This window comes from Engystomops pustulosus, chromosome 11 (genome assembly GCF_040894005.1).
Source record: "Engystomops pustulosus chromosome 11, aEngPut4.maternal, whole genome shotgun sequence".
NCBI classification, from domain to species: Eukaryota; Metazoa; Chordata; class Amphibia; order Anura; family Leptodactylidae; genus Engystomops; species Engystomops pustulosus.
Genome location: NC_092421.1, coordinates 6,853,590 through 6,872,248, shown reverse-complemented (window position 1 = coordinate 6,872,248; position 18,659 = coordinate 6,853,590). Strand labels below are relative to the sequence as shown.

The window sequence follows — 18,659 nt, the reverse complement described above, 5'->3', positions numbered from 1 at the left end:
GCGGTGATGTCTGTTGTGGAACCTGCATAGATTCCTGAATTTGGAGACGGGAAGCTAGATCCTGAACAAGCTGAGTTAGGGTCTGGACCTGAGCGACCACAGCTGACAAAGGCTCCATGGAAGGAGAGAATGTAGCAGGTCGGATACAGGATGCAGACCTGTGAGTGGCCAGTGTTTCTGTTAGGATTGGGTACACAAAAGACAGGGGATAGTGTGCCCTGAGCTTGCCCCAGCCTCTGTCCCTTCCTATAGCCCCCCCACGCTAAACCGTGGGGCGACTACTTGAAGACTCGGAATACTCTGGTTTAAGTGCGGGAAGGGAAATACAAACAGACTGACAACATAAAACGCAAAAGAATCGTAAACTAGCCGGAGTCACAACGGGAGGGTACGTCAATAGCAAAGTCAGTAAGCAAATAGTCAATGTCAAAAACTAGCCGAGGTAACAACAATACAGATACAGAGCAATACAACCTAGTGCAGCAAGCAAGTGGAGAAAGAGATTTCAAACACTGGCACAGGTGACTAGTGAAGCTGCAATTTATGCAGCCAGAACTCCACCTCCAGAACCTGATAGGAGCTGGACAGCATCTGGGAATTAACCCCTAACGGTGCAGAACAACAGGCACCAAGCAGAGGTTCAAAGTCCCAGCCACTCCTAGACAGCGCGAGATCTTAGCAGCCGCTGCCCAGGACGAGAGGTGGAGTTTGCGCGGACACGCGCCGGGGTTCGGAGAACGCTGCTGCCACCACCAGAAGTCCCAGCATTCTCCCTAGCGAACCTGACACATGCCCCCAGCAGATAGGTAGTCACAGCAACAACAACAAAAAAATAACACTCACCTACCTGTGCTCCCTGCAGCCGACTCCTCTGCGATCCTGCACTTTTCTCTTTGACCCAGGCGCCGCTATTACCGTCATTGCTTAGGAACGGCACCTAAGTCATAGAGAGGACTGGACACCTGTCGCCTAAGCAGCAACGCCGGGGACAGTGTCACAAAGACATCTTAGAAGTGTACAGTGCCAATCGGTATTTATTAAAGAACCTATGGCTCGTGAGCCAGATTCAGCCATAAAAAGATTCACATCTGGTAGGTTCCAAACCCCTGTCATAGAGTATAAAAAGTCATATGCTCTAGCAAATCCTAGTGAATAACCCTTTATGCCCCCTTGTAGTTTTTAGTTACCCTAAAGGACCACAATGCCGGTTTATGTCTCTGCACTTTATTAAAATGTTACACTTACATACTGCAGTATGGGATTACTTCCAACCGCGACATCTATATGGAGATTGTCAGTTCTGGCCTCGTATGCAGGATGTTCCTGACGGCCGTCTTTCTTTCTCTCCCCAGTCCAAACATACTGGTACTGTAGGTCAATTGGCTTCTCATGAAATTGGTTCTACTTTGTGAATCTATACAAATGGGACATGGACGATTGAATGAGAATGAGCAAAATAAAATCACCTTTTATAGGTGATCATTTTTGTCAATCTTATTTGTATTTCATCATCCTATTTTATAACAATTTTATCACATTAGCACCAATTGACTAAAGCTTTTTTTATCCAGTTATCTTTTAATATTTTGGCTTAAAATATCTGGCAATGGATTTGGTGTACATTGACTTATAGAGTCAGTTTTGGAAGGGCGCAACGAAAGAGGTTTCTTCCAAAGTGAGCAACTTATCACCAATATAGTAGCTTGAGCGCATGGCCATGGCCTGTCTGTGAATTATCGGACATTCGCTGGCCAGATTATACAGACTGATCAAGGACTCTGTATTTTGAACTTGTATGTTACCTCTCTATTCAAAGCCTATAGCCTTGGCAGGACAGTGCAGCTCTTGGCTATTCCCTCCATTAGTAACTTTTGAAAGTCCTAATGGTGCCCATTAATAAATGCATTACATTTGGTATACAGAATCTCATTTCCATATGGTGGTCCCAGTTATCAAAACCCAACTGATTAGGCACTTAAGATCTATCAGATATATAAGTAATAAGTTGCTGTCTTGAGAAAACACCTTGAAAGGAAACCTACCATTTGATTTGATGCAGTATGAAGCAAACATACCTGGAGAATGCTGTAGCTACACTGATGCAGGATCATACCTTGGTTAATCCATGAGCTGAGTGGTTTTGCTGATAAAACAATTATAAAATTATGATAACTAAACTATCTTGCTTATGTGGCTACGTTCGGCCTTTTCCTTTTACATTAGTTATGCACTGCTCAGAGGATGATCACGGTGTTCTTCCTGCCAGGCAGAATAATCAATTGCAGCACCATTCCCGAGCTGCTGTGTATGAGTGATCCAGCTCAGGTTAATTAGTCCTTTCTTGGCTGTTCAGAAAGCTCCGTGTGTAATGTGGATCTAGCTGTCCCAAGGTCCTAAAATTTATAATTGTTTTTTCAGCATAACCACTCAGCTCAGGGATTAAAAAAGATATGATCCTGCATCAGTGTAGCTACAGCATTCTCAAGGTAAGTTTGCTTTATACTGCATCAAATCACATGGTAGGTTTCCTTAAAGTCTATGGAAAACCATCAATGACCACGAAGTACAAGAAACTTGTTCACACACAGTAGAAGTTTATTACAGTTATATTAAATAATACAAATAATAATTACAATAATATAAAATAATACAAATAAATAAGTTAGAAACAATAACATTAAAATGCTTGAGGGTCCGGCCCATTAAAACATCGGCGTCACTGAAGAAGGTACTGACATTTGAAACAACTTCTTGGGGTCTTAACATGGTGTTGCTTCACCAAAATAAATAAAATATTCTGAAAAGCAACAATACAAATGCTGTGCACTAAATATGTGGGAAGTATGCAAATATGTTTCCCAAGGTGGGAAATGGGAAACAATGCCTCCCTTTGGTACCTTGAAAGGCAGCGTCCTCACCACCAAGTATGACCTACAAGAAGTCTAATAACATGATCTGGGATTAAGCCAAACCAGTCTATTTACTCCAGAAGGAACAGACTCCCAACGGTATACAGCCATGTTTCCCAGAATTGTGGAGCATCTATGGCTTTAAAGGGCATCTACCACCAGGATGAAGGACTATATGCAAACGAGTTACAGGGGCTCCAGGCTCCATTTACACCTATGGAGCCTGGAGCCCCTAAGGCTCATTTGCATACAGTCCTACATGCCTGGTGGTAGATGCCCTTTAAGTCTCCACATGCCTATAAGGCAAACTCTCCATAAGGAGAACTGACGGTGGTTACCCACAAGAGGTCGCCTAAGACTAGATTTTAGACTATGCAGACACTTCCGCTGCCAATGTGAAAACTTCTTGACAGATTTCCATTATTTCAAGTTGAAGTGCGCATTCATTCTATGTAAATAATGTTTTTTTTAAGTGCACTTTGGTATTTTTTTATTCAAGCCAATTGTTTTTCTATTTGTTCAAATACACTTCTATTGGAAAAGCTTATGGCTCAGTTATATATGCAGCTCCGTAGAAGTAGAACAAGGAAAACAGAAGAAGTGCCTGATCGTTCACATAACAAATACCAATGGCACCTATTGCCTATATCAGGTCTGGTTTGTGGCATTCAGTATTTTACCAAACAAAATAACAGAGCGTATTTGCAACAGAGGCTCCTAACATACATTCCAACGCGGACATGAGTGAAGCCTAAGTGTGCACCGAGCCATAAAGTGCTGTGCACTGATATTATTACATTTCGATGTAAACACGCTCATTGTCGCTGATTTAATCTACAAACACAAAAATCATGTAAACAGTAGTTTTCCTTCAACAAAAATAAATAGAAAATCGCATAAGTTACATAAATTATAAGTTAACTGACATACATAAAATTCACCGGTTATGTATGCACGCTATGCTTGCACGCTAATTTTACAACCCTGTCAATTATCAAATCAAAAGACGAGGGGACACTGTCTCTGTCTGGAGAAAACAAGGTTAAATCGGCAGAGGCAACGGGGTTTCTTTACTATGAGAACTGTCAATCTGTGGAATAGCTGAGCTCAGGCGCTGGTTACAGCAGGGACAGCAGAGAGCTCAGGCGCTGGTTACAGCAGGGACAGCAGAGAGCTCAGGCGCTGGTCACAGCAGGACAGCAGAGAGCTCAGGCGCTGGTCACAGCAGGGACAGCAGAGAGCTCAGGCGCTGGTCACAGCAGGGACAGCAGAGAGCTCAGGAGCTGGTCACAGCAGGGACAGCAGAGAGCTCAGGTGCTGGTCACAGCAGGGACAGCAGAGAGCTCAGGCGCTGGTCACAGCAGGGGCAGCAGAGAGCTCAGGCGCTGGTCACAGCAGGGGCAGCAGAGAGCTCAGGCGCTGGTCACAGCAGGGACAGCAGAGAGCTCAGGCGCTGGTCACAGCAGGGGCAGCAGAGAGCTTCAAGAAGGGTCTAGATGCCTTTTTACACCTAAATAACTTTGATGATTATGTTATACAGAATGGTTTCCCCTAAATCCCTTCCTCATCCAATCCCTTCCCTTCCTTGGTTGAACTTGATAGACAGGTGTCTTTTTTCAACCATATAAACTATGATACAATGAATTAGATACTGTGAATACCCTGTGTTTCTGCGGCTCCGTTCTCAAGCCTCTGTGCGGTAAAACTGCTCGATTATATTTACTTCAGTGGAGCTGAGCTCCCAGGCAGCTGTGGTGCTGTATACATTTATTCTATACAATCCCTTCACTCATCTAGACTGTTCTCGATAAGCAGTTAATGAAATGTTTTTGGCCAACTATATCTGGTCACCTCAATCCTTGATCTGGAACCTCATAGTACCGTATTTTTCGGACTATAAGGCGCACCGGAGTATAAGGCGCACCATCAATAAATGCCTGCTAAAACATCTAGGCTCATATATAAGGCGCACCGGATTATAAGGATGAATGACCAGCAGGGGGCAGACCTGTGCACAGTACAAGGCAGCTGTTGTCTGTAAGTACGGTTCATATATAAGGCGCACTGGACTATAAGGGGCACCTTTGATTTCTGAGAAAATCAAAGGATTTTTTTGCGCGCCTTATAGTCCAAAAAATACGGTCGTTTAGTAGTCAAGCTGTGAATTTTGCAAAAATCATGCAAAAATATTTCATTGAAATCAAATAAATAAGAGCACAGTGCAAAGAGATTCAATATAAATGCTCATTTCAGAAACATAATGGTCAGGTAGGTACATGTACACCTAATATAGGTTATAAACGATCTAAAGCAGCCATTGCCGAACCTTGTTATCCAATGGACCTCGGGGCTGTCATGTAAAACAGTGTTAGTATTTTAGATCTGGTATACACAGGCACCATAGAGGATATAAACACAGGGATTTGGATGAAAGGTTTAGGGAGCAGGTCGTTGTATGTTCAGAGATCAGTCTAAGGAAATCCCAAAGAGCACATGGGGGAGATTTATCACCACTTTTACTTTACTGCTTTTTGAGACTTTTGTTCTCAACTGAGACAAAAAAAAAGTCTCAAAGTAACACAGGAAACTACAATGTGGTGATAAATCTCATCCACAGACAAAAAAACGAACCACCTGGAATGTGTTTTTATTTTCCCACGAGGACATTGGGTTAGTGGAAAAATGTGTCGTATATACTCGAGTATAAGCCGAGGCCCCTAATTTTACCACAAAAACCTGGCAAAACTTATATTTTTTTACTCGAGTATAAGCCGAGTTTGGGTTTTCAGCACATTTTTTAATGTGCTGAAAAACTAGGCTTATATTAGAGTGTCCACATTCTGTACATTGGATCTTTGTATAATCTGATTCTGATCTGAAAGATGTAATAATCATTAATCTTTCGTCAGTCGGGCAACTGTTTGTGCGTAAAGTTTCCTCCATAATTTGTCAGATGCCCTTGGGTACAAAATAAAAGAAAAATGCCAAACTTTGGTCTAAACTCTGTGCATAACAATTCCGATGCCAGAAAACTCCAGAACAAGCCGTTATACTATGTTTAACACTCTGTTGCACTGAAGCCTCCATGACACATGAATGCTACTTTCCAGCTGGTATCTGCACATCTACCAGACTCTTCCTTTTTTCGCTTGCTTTTCTAACTTCCAAGACAATAGATCTGGTGAAACAGTAACATCATTACTTCTCACATTGTTATCTCCAGCCATGGTGTCCTGTATCCACTTCATGTAGTTTGTAACTCGGGTGTACACGCCGGGCTTGTTCTTCTTGGCACAATTGTCCCCCCAGCTTATTACACCATACAGCACCATTTGTTCATTGTGCTGACAGATCAGAGGACCACCAGAGTCTCCCTACAACAAAGAAGGAAAATATGAGAAATGTAAATTATAATTCCCCACATCAGATGAAGGGAGGAGGGATGGTGGGGGAGATGAGCATTTAGATTGAAATTTTCATATTAAGGCATTGTGGCATAGACTCATGGAGAGTTTGCAAATAGCTCATCACAGGGGGCTGAGAGATGCCACTAAACTGACGTTAAAGGGAACCTACCACCCCGAATCTACCTATAAAGGTAGAACGGGTGGTAGGTGGATGGATGGGACGTGAGGATAGACCTTTTTTGGGCTAATCCTCACGTCCCGGGTGTCTTTTAGAAAACTTTATTACATGTATATGCTAATTTTTTTATGTGGTTACTGGGGCGTGGAGTAGCCGGACATGAGGCTACTAGTCGCGGCTACTCCACGCCCCAGTAGCCACGTTACTCCGCCTACCAGGTAATCTTCGGCACGCAGCTCCTGGTTCCGAAGATTACCTGGTAGGCGGAGTAACGCGGCTACTGGGGCGTGGAGTAGCCGCGACTAGTAGCCTCATGTCCGGCTACTCCACGCCCCAGTAGCCGCATAAAAAAATGAGCAAATACCTGAAATAAAGTTTTCTAAAAGACACCCGGGACGTGAAGATTAGCCCAAAAAAGGTCTATCCTCACGTCCCATCCATTCACCTACCACCGGATCTACCTTTATAGGTAGATTCAGGGTGGTAGGTTCCCTTTAACTATCTAACATAACTGTGAATCTTGGAAAAACATCATTGATTAGGCATATGTGTGTTTTATCTTACCTTGCAAGCATCAACCTTCCACTCAGGATCTCCAGCACAGAACATATTGTTAGTGATCAGCTTCCCGTAGTAATCTGGTGACTTGCAAATGTCCTGTGATATCAGCTGGACTGATGAAGATTTCAGAGTCTGAGAGTATTTGTGGCTATCTGCAGGAAAAAAAGTTTGACAATAAACTTGTTGCAGATATTCACCGGATGTATCTCTGTAAATTGTTTGTATTTACAGGTAGATGGTTACTCTACACATATTCTTTGAATTGAAATCAGTTTATAATCCAAATAATTTTGAGCTTATCTAACGTTTCAACAAACTGCCTGAATCAACAGGCTCATATAATGAAGAATACCATTGATTATTATTGTATTTTACTTTTTTTTAGCAGCTTTCCTCTCTGTGAGCTCTTTCTAACTCTCAGTTTTCCTTAAGCGTTGGTTGTGGTTGGAGATTAGATGAGAACTCAAAGAGAATTCCAGTTTAGGAAGAAAGGAGGAGTAAAAGAGCCAGATAAGGGGAGACAGAACCATTTTCTGTGATAACATATATTACAAAGTTTCCTATATTCACTTGTTCGCATTCATTAGCACTGATGTTTCCAAAATTTGCTGGAAATGTATCAACCTTGTAATCATAAGCTTATCCTGTATGTTTCTGCTAGAGATAGCGGCTTTTTTCACAATCGCTGTTGCTTTTATCATATATTGATGCTATTAACTAGAAGAATACATCTTAAATTGTTTGTAAACCAGTTTGTTCTGGTACTGTATCTTCAGAATTGATTTTTATAAATGGTTAAAATACCATTTATAATCACTATACAATAAATGACTACATTCAGCTGAAAATGTCACTTATATGTATTTTATCTCAGTGTCTAGTCATACTTTGTATCCACCAGGTAACGTCTAGTCTATTGTGGTGACAAGCAGCTCTGTATATAGTTGTCTCCCTTTTCCTTAGGTACATACAGCTAATGTTTGCTGGATAAACAACCCACAGTTCTTACTTCCATTCTGTTGACCGCAATGGTATATGTTGTACTTTACCAGAGAATGTACTGCACGGATCAGGGAGATTGTTTCACTTGGCAACACTCTTGTGTGTCACGGGTGCTCCCACGATCCATGTCGTGGATCGCAGGTACACCCGTGCTCTACTGTGTGCCGTGTCCCCATCCCTCTGCCCAAACACAAAGTAGGGGGGATGTTCCGTTGGTTGGTCCAACTGATTCGGAGCGAGTGACGTATTTAACTTGCACACGCCCTATGTTAAAGGTGCACCACAAAAAAGATGGTAAACTCTGTCGGGCCACTGCGGGAAAGCAACAGTTTCATGATTGAGCTGACCGGCCCGACCCGGAACACTGAGCCGAGCTCCCGACCCGGAACACTGAGCCGAGCGCCCGACCCGGAACACTGAGCCGAGCGCCCGACCCGGAACACTGAGCCGAGGGCCCGACCCCGAACACTGAGCCGAGGGCCCGACCCCGAACACTGAGCCGAGGGCTCGACCCCGAACACTGAGCCGAGGGCCCGACCCCGAACACTGAGCCGAGGGCCCGACCCCGAACACTGAGCCGAGGGCCCGACCCCGAACACTGAGCCGAGGGCCCGACCCCGAACACTGAGCCGAGGGCCCGACCCCGAACACTGAGCCGAGGGCCCGACCCCGAACACTGAGCCGAGGGCCCGACCCCGAACACTGAGCCGAGGGCCCGACCCCGAACACTGAGCCGAGGGCCCGACCCCGAACACTGAGCCGAGGGCCCGACCCCGAACACTGAGCCGAGGGCCCGACCCCGAACACTGAGCCGAGGGCCCGACCCCGAACACTGAGCCGAGGGCCCGACCCCGAACACTGAGCCGAGGGCCCGACCCCGAACACTGAGCCGAGGGCCCGACCCCGAACACTGAGCCGAGGGCCCGACCCCGAACACTGAGCCGAGGGCCCGACCCCGAACACTGAGCCGAGGGCCCGACCCCGAACACTGAGCCGAGGGCCCGACCCCGAACACTGAGCCGAGCGCCCGACCCGGAACACTGAGCCGAGCGCCCGACCCGGAACACTCAGCCGAGCGCCCCGACCCGGAACACTCAGCCGAGCGCCCCGACCCGGAACACTCAGCTGAGCGCCCGACAAAAGCCTGTTACCAAGTGAAACAATCTCCCTGATCCACACAGAACATCCTCTGGTAAAGTACAACATATAGCACTGCTGAATGGAGTTGTGAACTGTGCAATGTTTATCCAGCAAACACTTGCAAGTTTATATCTAAGGAAAAGAGACAAGTATGTACAGAGCTGCTTGTCTGCCACAATAGAATAGACATTAAGTTACTCGATACAATGTATGAGATATGGGGACAGTGACAATTTTTATTATTTTATTTTTCCATTATATCTACTGTACTCCACGGCTATATTTTTATATTTTGACACCATATTGCCTATTAACTATGAATGGTATTGTATCAATTTATAAAAATACATTGCCAAAGCTACTATTTTACAAACCATGCATTTTCTGACCGGTAGACACCCGGAATAGCTCTAGAGCTCGTACCTTTAGAATCTGGGGTGTATTTCGGCTGGTTTTGCCATCTTTTACCTTTAATATCTTAAATTCACTTACCATAAGACTCTTTTCCGAATCCTGCAATCTCACATTGTGTTCTATCTTTGAATTGCAGCTCAGATGATGGCAGGCAGACAGTTTGCACGTAGTCAGTCATGGAAGCGCATTCTCCTGTTTCTGATCGGATCTTCACTAATGCTGAAAGAAGATTTCTAAGGTCAGTGCTGGAATTGAATGCATTACCAAAACCTTCAGTAAGATTATTTCACTTGTGATTTTCTTACCAATATCATTGTTCAGTGCACCGGTCTCATCACTGTAGTCCCGATGAAGGATAATTTTCTCCACTAGAAATTTCTGCTCCCTGAATTCATTGTCTTCATCAAGTTGAGATTTTCCTAGAGTAACCGCATAGTCCTTTGGCTCAGGAAACTCACTAGATAAAAAAAAGGAGAAAATAGGTTAAGCAGGTTGTAATTTAAAGAGGACCTGTCACCCATATTTTCGTCACTAGGAGCTGCTTACTAAATTAAGTGCTTGAACAAATGCCGCGGTGTTAGAAGGATAGCATTACCGGAAACCTCTTGTAACGCTATGTAACGCTGCGGCGGAGTACAATGTAATCAATGCCTCTTCCCCGGACCGCCCCGCTCACTCCATAGGCTGGCGGTGACTGCCGCGCGTCATGCGGCAGTCACCGCCCCCTAACCACGCCCCCAACCCCGCCCCCTCATGAATATATTGGACCCCTTTACGAGTGGTCCAACGTTTACATTGTACTCCGCCGCAGTGTTAGACAGCATTATCGGAGGTTTCCGGTATCGCTATCCTTCTAACATTGCGGCTTTTGTTTAAGCACTGGGAGCTGCTTACTTTAGTAACATCTCCTACTGCCGAAATTATGGGTGACAGGTCCTCTTTAAGAGACAACTATTGCCTCCAACAAAAATTAGAAGCCAATAAATATCATGAAATAAATATACATGTGGTAATCTAGGCTAGAACTAAGCAACATTTGACCAGGGGACATTAAAATTGCAAATTGCATGTTGAAACCAATAATAGTGAATGCAGTTGTGCAGCAATACAATAGGGTTGGATAAGTGACTGTAAGGTCAGTGGTCACCTTGCTGGTTGCAGCACAACTTACCGTGCTATTTCACTTTCATTATGTGCTATGTAAATGTGCAGCATTGCAATCTTCGAAAGCACTTGCACTATGTTAAAGCCTTACTTACACAGGACCACATGGAAGATGGATGCAGTTGCATTTTCTCCTAGAAGCACATATCCACCTAGCTCACGTTAGCACTTACCTATCCGGGAAACAGTGGGCTGCTGTAAGAACCCAACACGGGTGAATTAGACTGGCACCACATTGGAAGAATTGTTCTTTCCTGTTCCTCCTACTGATCTGGTTAAGTGTGGCTATCCAGGGCTGGGATTCAATAGGGCTGCTCAATCCACCCACCACTTTATAGAGTTTGTGCTGACGACGGCCACAGGTTAGATCTGTGTAATAATCATAACACGACAAATAAGATCACAAGAAAAAACAACCTTGTACATAGATTACTGCAGGAGATTCCCAGCATCACTACATTAGTCGTCTACCTTCGGAATAGGTTTCAGTATAAAATTTGAAGGGGATTAACTCTCTGCACCTCCACTGACCAGAAGTGTGGAGTCTCTTTATATTGATCTTTCTACCAGCACATAATCTGCTCAGTAGTAGCAATGCTGAGTATTGGATATTTACTTTCACATATTCGCTTTACAGTTGATGTATAAACCAGGTGAGGCAAAGGCAGGGGCGTAACTTGAGGGGGTGCAGAGGTTGCGGTCGCACCTGGGCCCAGGAGGTTTAGGGGGCCCTTATGGTGTCACTTTCCCATATGAGAAGACTAGTACTATATACCATACATTATAGTCGGGGGCCCAGCACAGACTTTGCACTGGGGCCCATCAGCTTCTAGTTACACCACTGGGCAAAGGGTTCACAACAATGTAAAGAATATACCTACAGTTTATTTCAATTCACTGCGTTCATCTCAAAGTTATTGTTATGTAAAAATGAAGAGATATACACATGGGGCATAATTATCAAGCAGTTCTAATTCATTGAAAATTTTAGTCATTTTGTAGATACTGTTACAATTTGTAAAATGAAGGATCTTCTTTAAAGGGGGGGGGGGGGTGGCTTCACTGAAATGGAGCCTGTCCAAATTTGGGACAAAAATTATGCAAATGCAGACATTTAGAAAATCTTCCCCTTTATTTTTGCTATACATTTAGGAGCTTCTGAAGAGAAATATTGTGCAGTCTTGGTATTTTATAAGTTACCTGTATTCTCCTTCTCTTCACATTTGGAAATCTTGCAGAACATACTGGCAACGCCTTTCGGCCCTTTGAAATAGCACCAAGGTTTTACACCATTGTGTGGGTTTCTTTGGAAATGAATGGAATGAAGTTAATTCTAGGTTGTCCGGCTTTCTTATGATGTAATAGCTAAGTGTATCATTGCTAAATTACCTGCAGTAATTGTGTTTCCCGATGCCAAGCTTTAATGCATCCCTCATGTGAGCATTCACCTGGTGATATTTTAATAACGGGGAATCCCAGTTCAGACACTCGGAGCCAGCGCTGGTTTCTGATGCAGCGCCTCTGTAATTATAACCATTTCCTTCACAACACTTAGATATCAAATCTGGAAGAAAAATGATTAACCCATGAAACCAATGAATATCATTCCTTAGACCTGTTTATTTTGATACATATTTCACTGGAGATATTAATGTTTCCTATCTCAATATGTTACTAGTGTTAAACTGTAAAGGTCACCACTATGCTGTGTTTTTATTGTAACAAGAACAATGTGGATTATAGCCAGGTATAGTTTTATGGGGTACAGTAAAACATGTGCTGCGAAGGACAGCGGTTCATTGGTTTTCGACAAGTGCCTTGTTCTTCTGGGGATCACTCTATCTATTCAAGGGCAACATCATCCAACATCCTGGTTTCCTCTGAAGCTCAAAGAGAACTACCCATAGTCCCTGTTGGAATTAGCTGTGTGTAATATTGTGTAGTCTGTGTGAGAGATAAGGAAATTAGATTGTGAGCCTTAAATGGGACAGGGGTGAATGAATGATTATGACGTGTGTATATATAAAGTATAGAAGGACGTATAAGCAAGGTCAGTAAAGGTGTTTCTGGTTTCGTCTGATTCTTGATCTGATTCTTGACTTTGGCCAAAATCAAAAGCCATATACCGTATTTTTCGGACTATAAGGAGCACTGGATTATAAGACGCACCATCAATAAATGCCTGCTAAAACATCTAGGTTCATATATAAGGTGCACCGGATTATAAGGCGCACCTGATTATAAGGATGAATGACCAGCAGGTGGCAGACCTGGGCACAGTGCAAGGCAGCAGTTGTCTGTAAGTACGGATCATATATAAGGCGCACCGGATTATAAGGATGAGTGACCAGCAGGTGGCAGACCTGTGCACAGTACAAGGCAGCTGTTGTCTGTAAGTACGGTTCATATATAAGGCGCACTGGACTATAAGGCGCACCTGATTATAAGGATGAATGACCAGCAGGTGGCAGACCTGTGCACAGTACAAGGCAGCTGTTGTCTGTAAGTACGGTTCATATATAAGGCGCACCAGATTATAAGGCGCACCTGATTATAAGGATGAATGACCAGCAGGTGGCAGACCTGTGCACAGTACAAGGCAGCTGTTGTCTGTAAGTACGGTTCATATATAAGGCGCACCGGATTATAAGGCGCACCTGATGATAAGGATGAATGACCAGCAGGTGGCAGACCTGTGCACAGTACAAGGCAGCTGTTGTCTGTAAGTATAGTTCATATATGAGACGCACCGAACTATAAGGCGCACCTTTGATTTCTGAGAAAATCAAAGGATTTTTTGTGCACCTTATAGTCCGAAAAATACGGTACATAAATTTACCCATAACATGACAGGTCCAATTTGTCCGGTAGGAGCTGAATACGCTCTCTCATTCAGAACAAATACACACTTGTTTGAGCTGATGTGCAGTATATGGGGGTCGTTAGCCATCCCCCTATTGAAAATTCAGCTAACAGTTATCTTAATTGTTTGACAAGATTTGGGATGTATGAAAAACAGACAAAGGCAAAAAAATAATAGAAATAATGCAAGTACAAATAATGTTTAACAAAATGTAAATACCTAGTTCACAGTGTTTCCCACTGTATCCCACAGGACAGAGACATCTATACAATTTTCTGTATGTGCCATAGTTTAGACAAGTTCCTCCGTGTAAACATGAACATTCTGTGCAGAAAGAAATCAATTCAAGAAAAATCAGACAACAATTCTATCTACATTGTTAAAGCTGCAGTAATGGGGGTGCACAAGCATTATCTTCATTTCTGTAGGAGATGAAAAACTATCCATAAGCTGGAAACCCAATGAACTATCAGTCTACATCCATCAGCAAATACATGCACTTAGGCCCGTTCCACACTTGTGAGTGTGATGCGATGAACTCGCAACGCATGCTGCAGGAAACGCACGGCCCGAACGTTGCACCGCGGGAGTAAACTCAGCATGTCAGGTCACTCCCGGTGTGCAGCGTTCGGGCCGTGCATTCCCGGCAGCATGCGTTGCGAGTGTGATGCGAGTTCATCGCATCACACTCGCAAGTGTGGAAGGGGCCTTAAAGGGGTCGTCCACTTTCAACAAATAATTTAGATATTTTGTGTAAGCAAAAGTTATACAATTTATCAGTATACTTTCTGGATCAATTCCTCCCAGTTTTCTATATCTCTGCTTGCTGTCCTGCTATAGTAAAATGTAGTTGTAATAATAAGTTGTGCACCTGTGTGACATCACATGACCATAGACAGATTTCTATTCAGTGACAGGAAACATAGACGCTATCATCTAGAAAAACCATTAGGAATTGATACAGAAAGTATCATGGAAAATTGTAGAACTTTTCCTAACACAAACAATATCAATTATTTGCCAAAAATGGACAACCCCTTTAATATTTACACAGACCTCAATACAGGTGGTCCCCTGCTTAAGAACACCCAAATTACAGACGACCCCTAGTTACAAACGGACCTCTGGATGTTGGTAATTTACTGTACTTTAGCCTTAGGCTACAATAATCAGCTGTAACAGTTATCACAGGCGTCTGTAATGAAGATTTATTGTTACTCCTGGTTCTTATGACAACCCAACATTTTTAGAATCCAATTGTCACAGAGACCAAAAATGTTTTGGCTGGGGTTACAATTATAAAATATACAGTTCCGACTTACATACAAATTCAACTTAAGAACAAACCTACAGAACCTATCCTGTATGTAACCCGGGGATTGCCTGTATATACTTCTAGTTTGCAGGTGATCTTACATATAAAGACTCACATTATAAATGTAAACTGATATGCAAAACATGACATGTGTGAGCATATCTGCATTATTATCTTTACACTCACCTTCATTGTTCTTTGGTCTTGTGCGGTGATTATGAAAAAACTAAGAGGAAAAAAAGTAAAATTATCAATTGTGGAACAGTTTCACTTAAAGGGGGTCATCTACTTTCAGCAAATATTTGATATTGTTTGTGTAATGGAAAGTTATACAATTTCCCAATATACTTTCTGTATCAATTCCTCACTGTTTTCTAGACCTCTGCTTGCTGTCCTTCTATAGAAAGCTTCTATTTTTACTCCCAGTGGACAGAAATCTGACCATGTGATGTGATGTCACACAGGTGCAGGAGCCGTTAGTATCACACAGCTCCTATTACTCTCAATGATAATAACGGCTCATGCACCTTCATGTCCAACACATCACATGGACAGATTTCTATCCACTGGAAGTAAACAAAGAGCGTCCTATAGCAGGACAGCAAGCAGAGATCTAGAAAAATGTGAGGAATTGATACAGAAAGTATATGGGAAACTTGTATAACCTTTCCTTATACAAACCAGATCAAATATTTGCTGAAAGTGGACAACCCCTTTAATAATTTATTGGTAAGTGCTATGACAAATCCTTACCGATTCCAATCCAGTGATCGCCAATGCAAATACTAAGAAGAGGATGAGCTTCATCTTCTCTTGTAAGGACTGAAATAACCACAGATGCATTATGTATTACTAGTTACAACATTAATTGCATTATATTTACACATTTCTTTATCAATAGCTAACGTTTGTATATTATCATTAATAACATTATATTATCAGTAGAGATGAGCGAGCATACTCGAAACAGCTCGTTGCTTGGACGAGTATTTCGGCCGCTCGAGAACAGCTCGAGTCAATGCAAATTGTCTTCTGATAAATTAGCATTAACATTAGTATATTATCAGTAATAACATTAGTATATTATCAGTGATAACATTAGTATATTATCAGTAATAACATTAGTATATTATCAGTAATAACATTAGTATATTATCAGTAATAACATTAGTATATTATCAGTGATAACATTAGTATATTATCAGTAGTAACATTAGTATATTATCAGTAGTAACATTAGTATATTATTAGTAGTAACATTAGTATATTATCAGTAATAACATTAGTATATTATCAGTAATAACATTAGTATATTATCAGTGATAACATTAGTATATTATCAGTAATAACATTAGTATATTATCAGTAGTAACATTAGTATATTATCAGTGATAACATTAGTATATTATCAGTGATAACATTAGTATATTTTTAGTGATAACATTAGTATATTATCAGTAATAACATTAGTATATTATCAGTAGTAACATTAGTATATTATCAGTAATAACATTAGTATATTATCAGTAATAACATTATATTATCAGTAGTAACATTAGTATATTATCAGTAATAACATTAGTATATTATCAGTAATAACATTAGTATATGATCAGTAATAACATTAGTATATTATCAGTAATAACATTATATTATCAGTAGTAACATTAGTATATTATCAGTAATAACATTAGTATATTATCAGTAATAACATTAGTATATGATCAGTAGTAACATTAGTATATGATCAGTAGTAACATTAGTGTATTATCAGTAGTAACATTAGTATATGATCAGTAGTAACATTAGTATATTATCAGTAGTAACATTAGTGTATTATCAGTAATAACATTAGTATATTATCAGTAATAACATTAGTATATTATCAGTAGTAACATTAGTATATTATCAGTAATAACATTAGTATATTATCAGTAATAACATTAGTATATTATCAGTAGTAACATTAGTATATTATCAGTAATAACATTAGTATATTATCAGTAATAACATTAGTATATTATCAGTAGTAACATTAGTATATTATCAGTGATAACATTAGTATATTATCAGTAATAAGATTAGTATATTATCAGTAGTAACATTAGTATATTATCATTAATAACATTATATTATTAGTAGTAACATTAGTGTATTATCAGTAGTAACATTAGTATATTATCAGTAGTAACATTAGTATATTATCAGTAATAACATTAGTATATTATCAGTAATAACATTAGTATATTATCAGTAATAACATTAGTATATTATCAGTAATAACATTAGTATATTATCAGTAATAACATTAGTATATTATCAGTAATAACATTAGTATATTATCAGTGATAACATTAGTATATGATCAGTAATAACATTAGTATATTATCAGTAGTAACATTAGTATATTATCAGTAGTAACATTAGTATATTATCAGTAATAACATATTATCAGTAGTAACATTAGTATATTATCAGTAATAACATTAGTATATTATCAGTAGTAACATTAGTATATTATCAGTAATAACATATTATCAGTAGTAACATTAGTATATTATCAGTAATAACATTAGTATATGATCAGTGATAACGTTAGTATATGATCAGTAGTAACATTAGTATATTATCAGTAGTAACATTATATTATCAGTAGTAACATTAGTATATTATCAGTAATAACATTAGTATATGATCAGTGATAACGTTAGTATATGATCAGTAGTAACATTAGTATATGATCAGTAGTAACATTAGTATATTATCAGTAGTAACATTAGTATATGATCAGTAGTAACATTAGTATATTATCAGTAATAACATATTATCAGTAGTAACATTAGTATATTATCAGTAGTAACATTAGTATATTATCAGTAGTAACATTAGTGTATTATCAGTAATAACATTAGTATATTATCAGTAATAACATTAGTATATTATCAGTAATAACATTAGTATATTATCAGTAGTAACATTAGTATATGATCAGTAATAACATTAGTATATGATCAGTAGTAACATTAGTATATGATCAGTAGTAACATTAGTATATTATCAGTAGTAACATTAGTATATGATCAGTAGTAACATTAGTATATTATCAGTAGTAACATTAGTATATTATCAGTAGTAACATTAGTATATTATCAGTAGTAACATTAGTATATTATCAGTGATAACGTTAGTATATGATCAGTATTATCAGCTTTCCCCGGACTGATCCCTATGGATATCATTGGGCATCTGTCTTATTTCCCTGCAGTATCACTGCAGTGGAGAAGAACGTTTATCTCGTGCTCTCTCCAATTATAACAGGGAGAAATCACTTCCTTTATATTAGCAATTCAGAAATCCTTTTACAATCTTCTATTTTACACCAAATGTATGGAGCATATGAATAACTGCTTAGATAAAAATGAAGAAATGAACATTAAACTATAGCATCCATAAAACACTGTGCTAATCAGTTTGTGTCATTGTACAAGTGATACATATGATACAGTCTGTAACATATTTGCCATTCAGTCCTTAGACTTGCACTCACCAGCAGAAGCGTTCACCTTGTAGTTGCTGTCTGTGCAGATTTCCTCTATCCTTGGAGCTAGTTCTGCTCTTCTCTGTCCTGCAGCAGGAGGACCGCTCCTTATAACACTCAGCTCTGCATCCTGATTGGCTGGCACTGTGCCCCGGGCGGGGCATTGTG

The 18,659-nt window shown here is 40.4% G+C and overlaps 1 protein-coding gene across 2 annotated transcripts; it reads right to left on the bottom strand.

Annotated features, from left to right (window-relative positions):
- Positions 1-1,214: 1,214 nt before the first annotated feature.
- On the bottom strand, positions 1,215-18,568 carry PLAU (plasminogen activator, urokinase). Of its 2 annotated transcripts, XM_072129756.1 has the most exons (12): positions 18,501-18,568; positions 15,707-15,775; positions 15,140-15,179; positions 13,858-13,962; positions 12,165-12,339; positions 11,976-12,079; positions 10,949-11,144; positions 9,917-10,068; positions 9,690-9,830; positions 7,059-7,207; positions 6,119-6,283; positions 1,215-1,414 (listed from the first exon to the last, which is right to left on the bottom strand). In XM_072129756.1, exons 2-12 carry the CDS (start codon positions 15,758-15,760, stop codon positions 1,388-1,390), a joined length of 1,308 nt encoding a protein of 435 aa, XP_071985857.1. In that variant the 5' UTR covers positions 15,761-15,775; positions 18,501-18,568; the 3' UTR covers positions 1,215-1,387. The 2 variants fall into 2 exon arrangements, with proteins under 2 accessions (XP_071985857.1, XP_071985856.1); XM_072129755.1 differs by lacking the exon at positions 1,215-1,414 and having other exon boundaries at positions 3,372-6,283.
- Between the last annotated feature and the right edge of the window lie 91 nt (positions 18,569-18,659).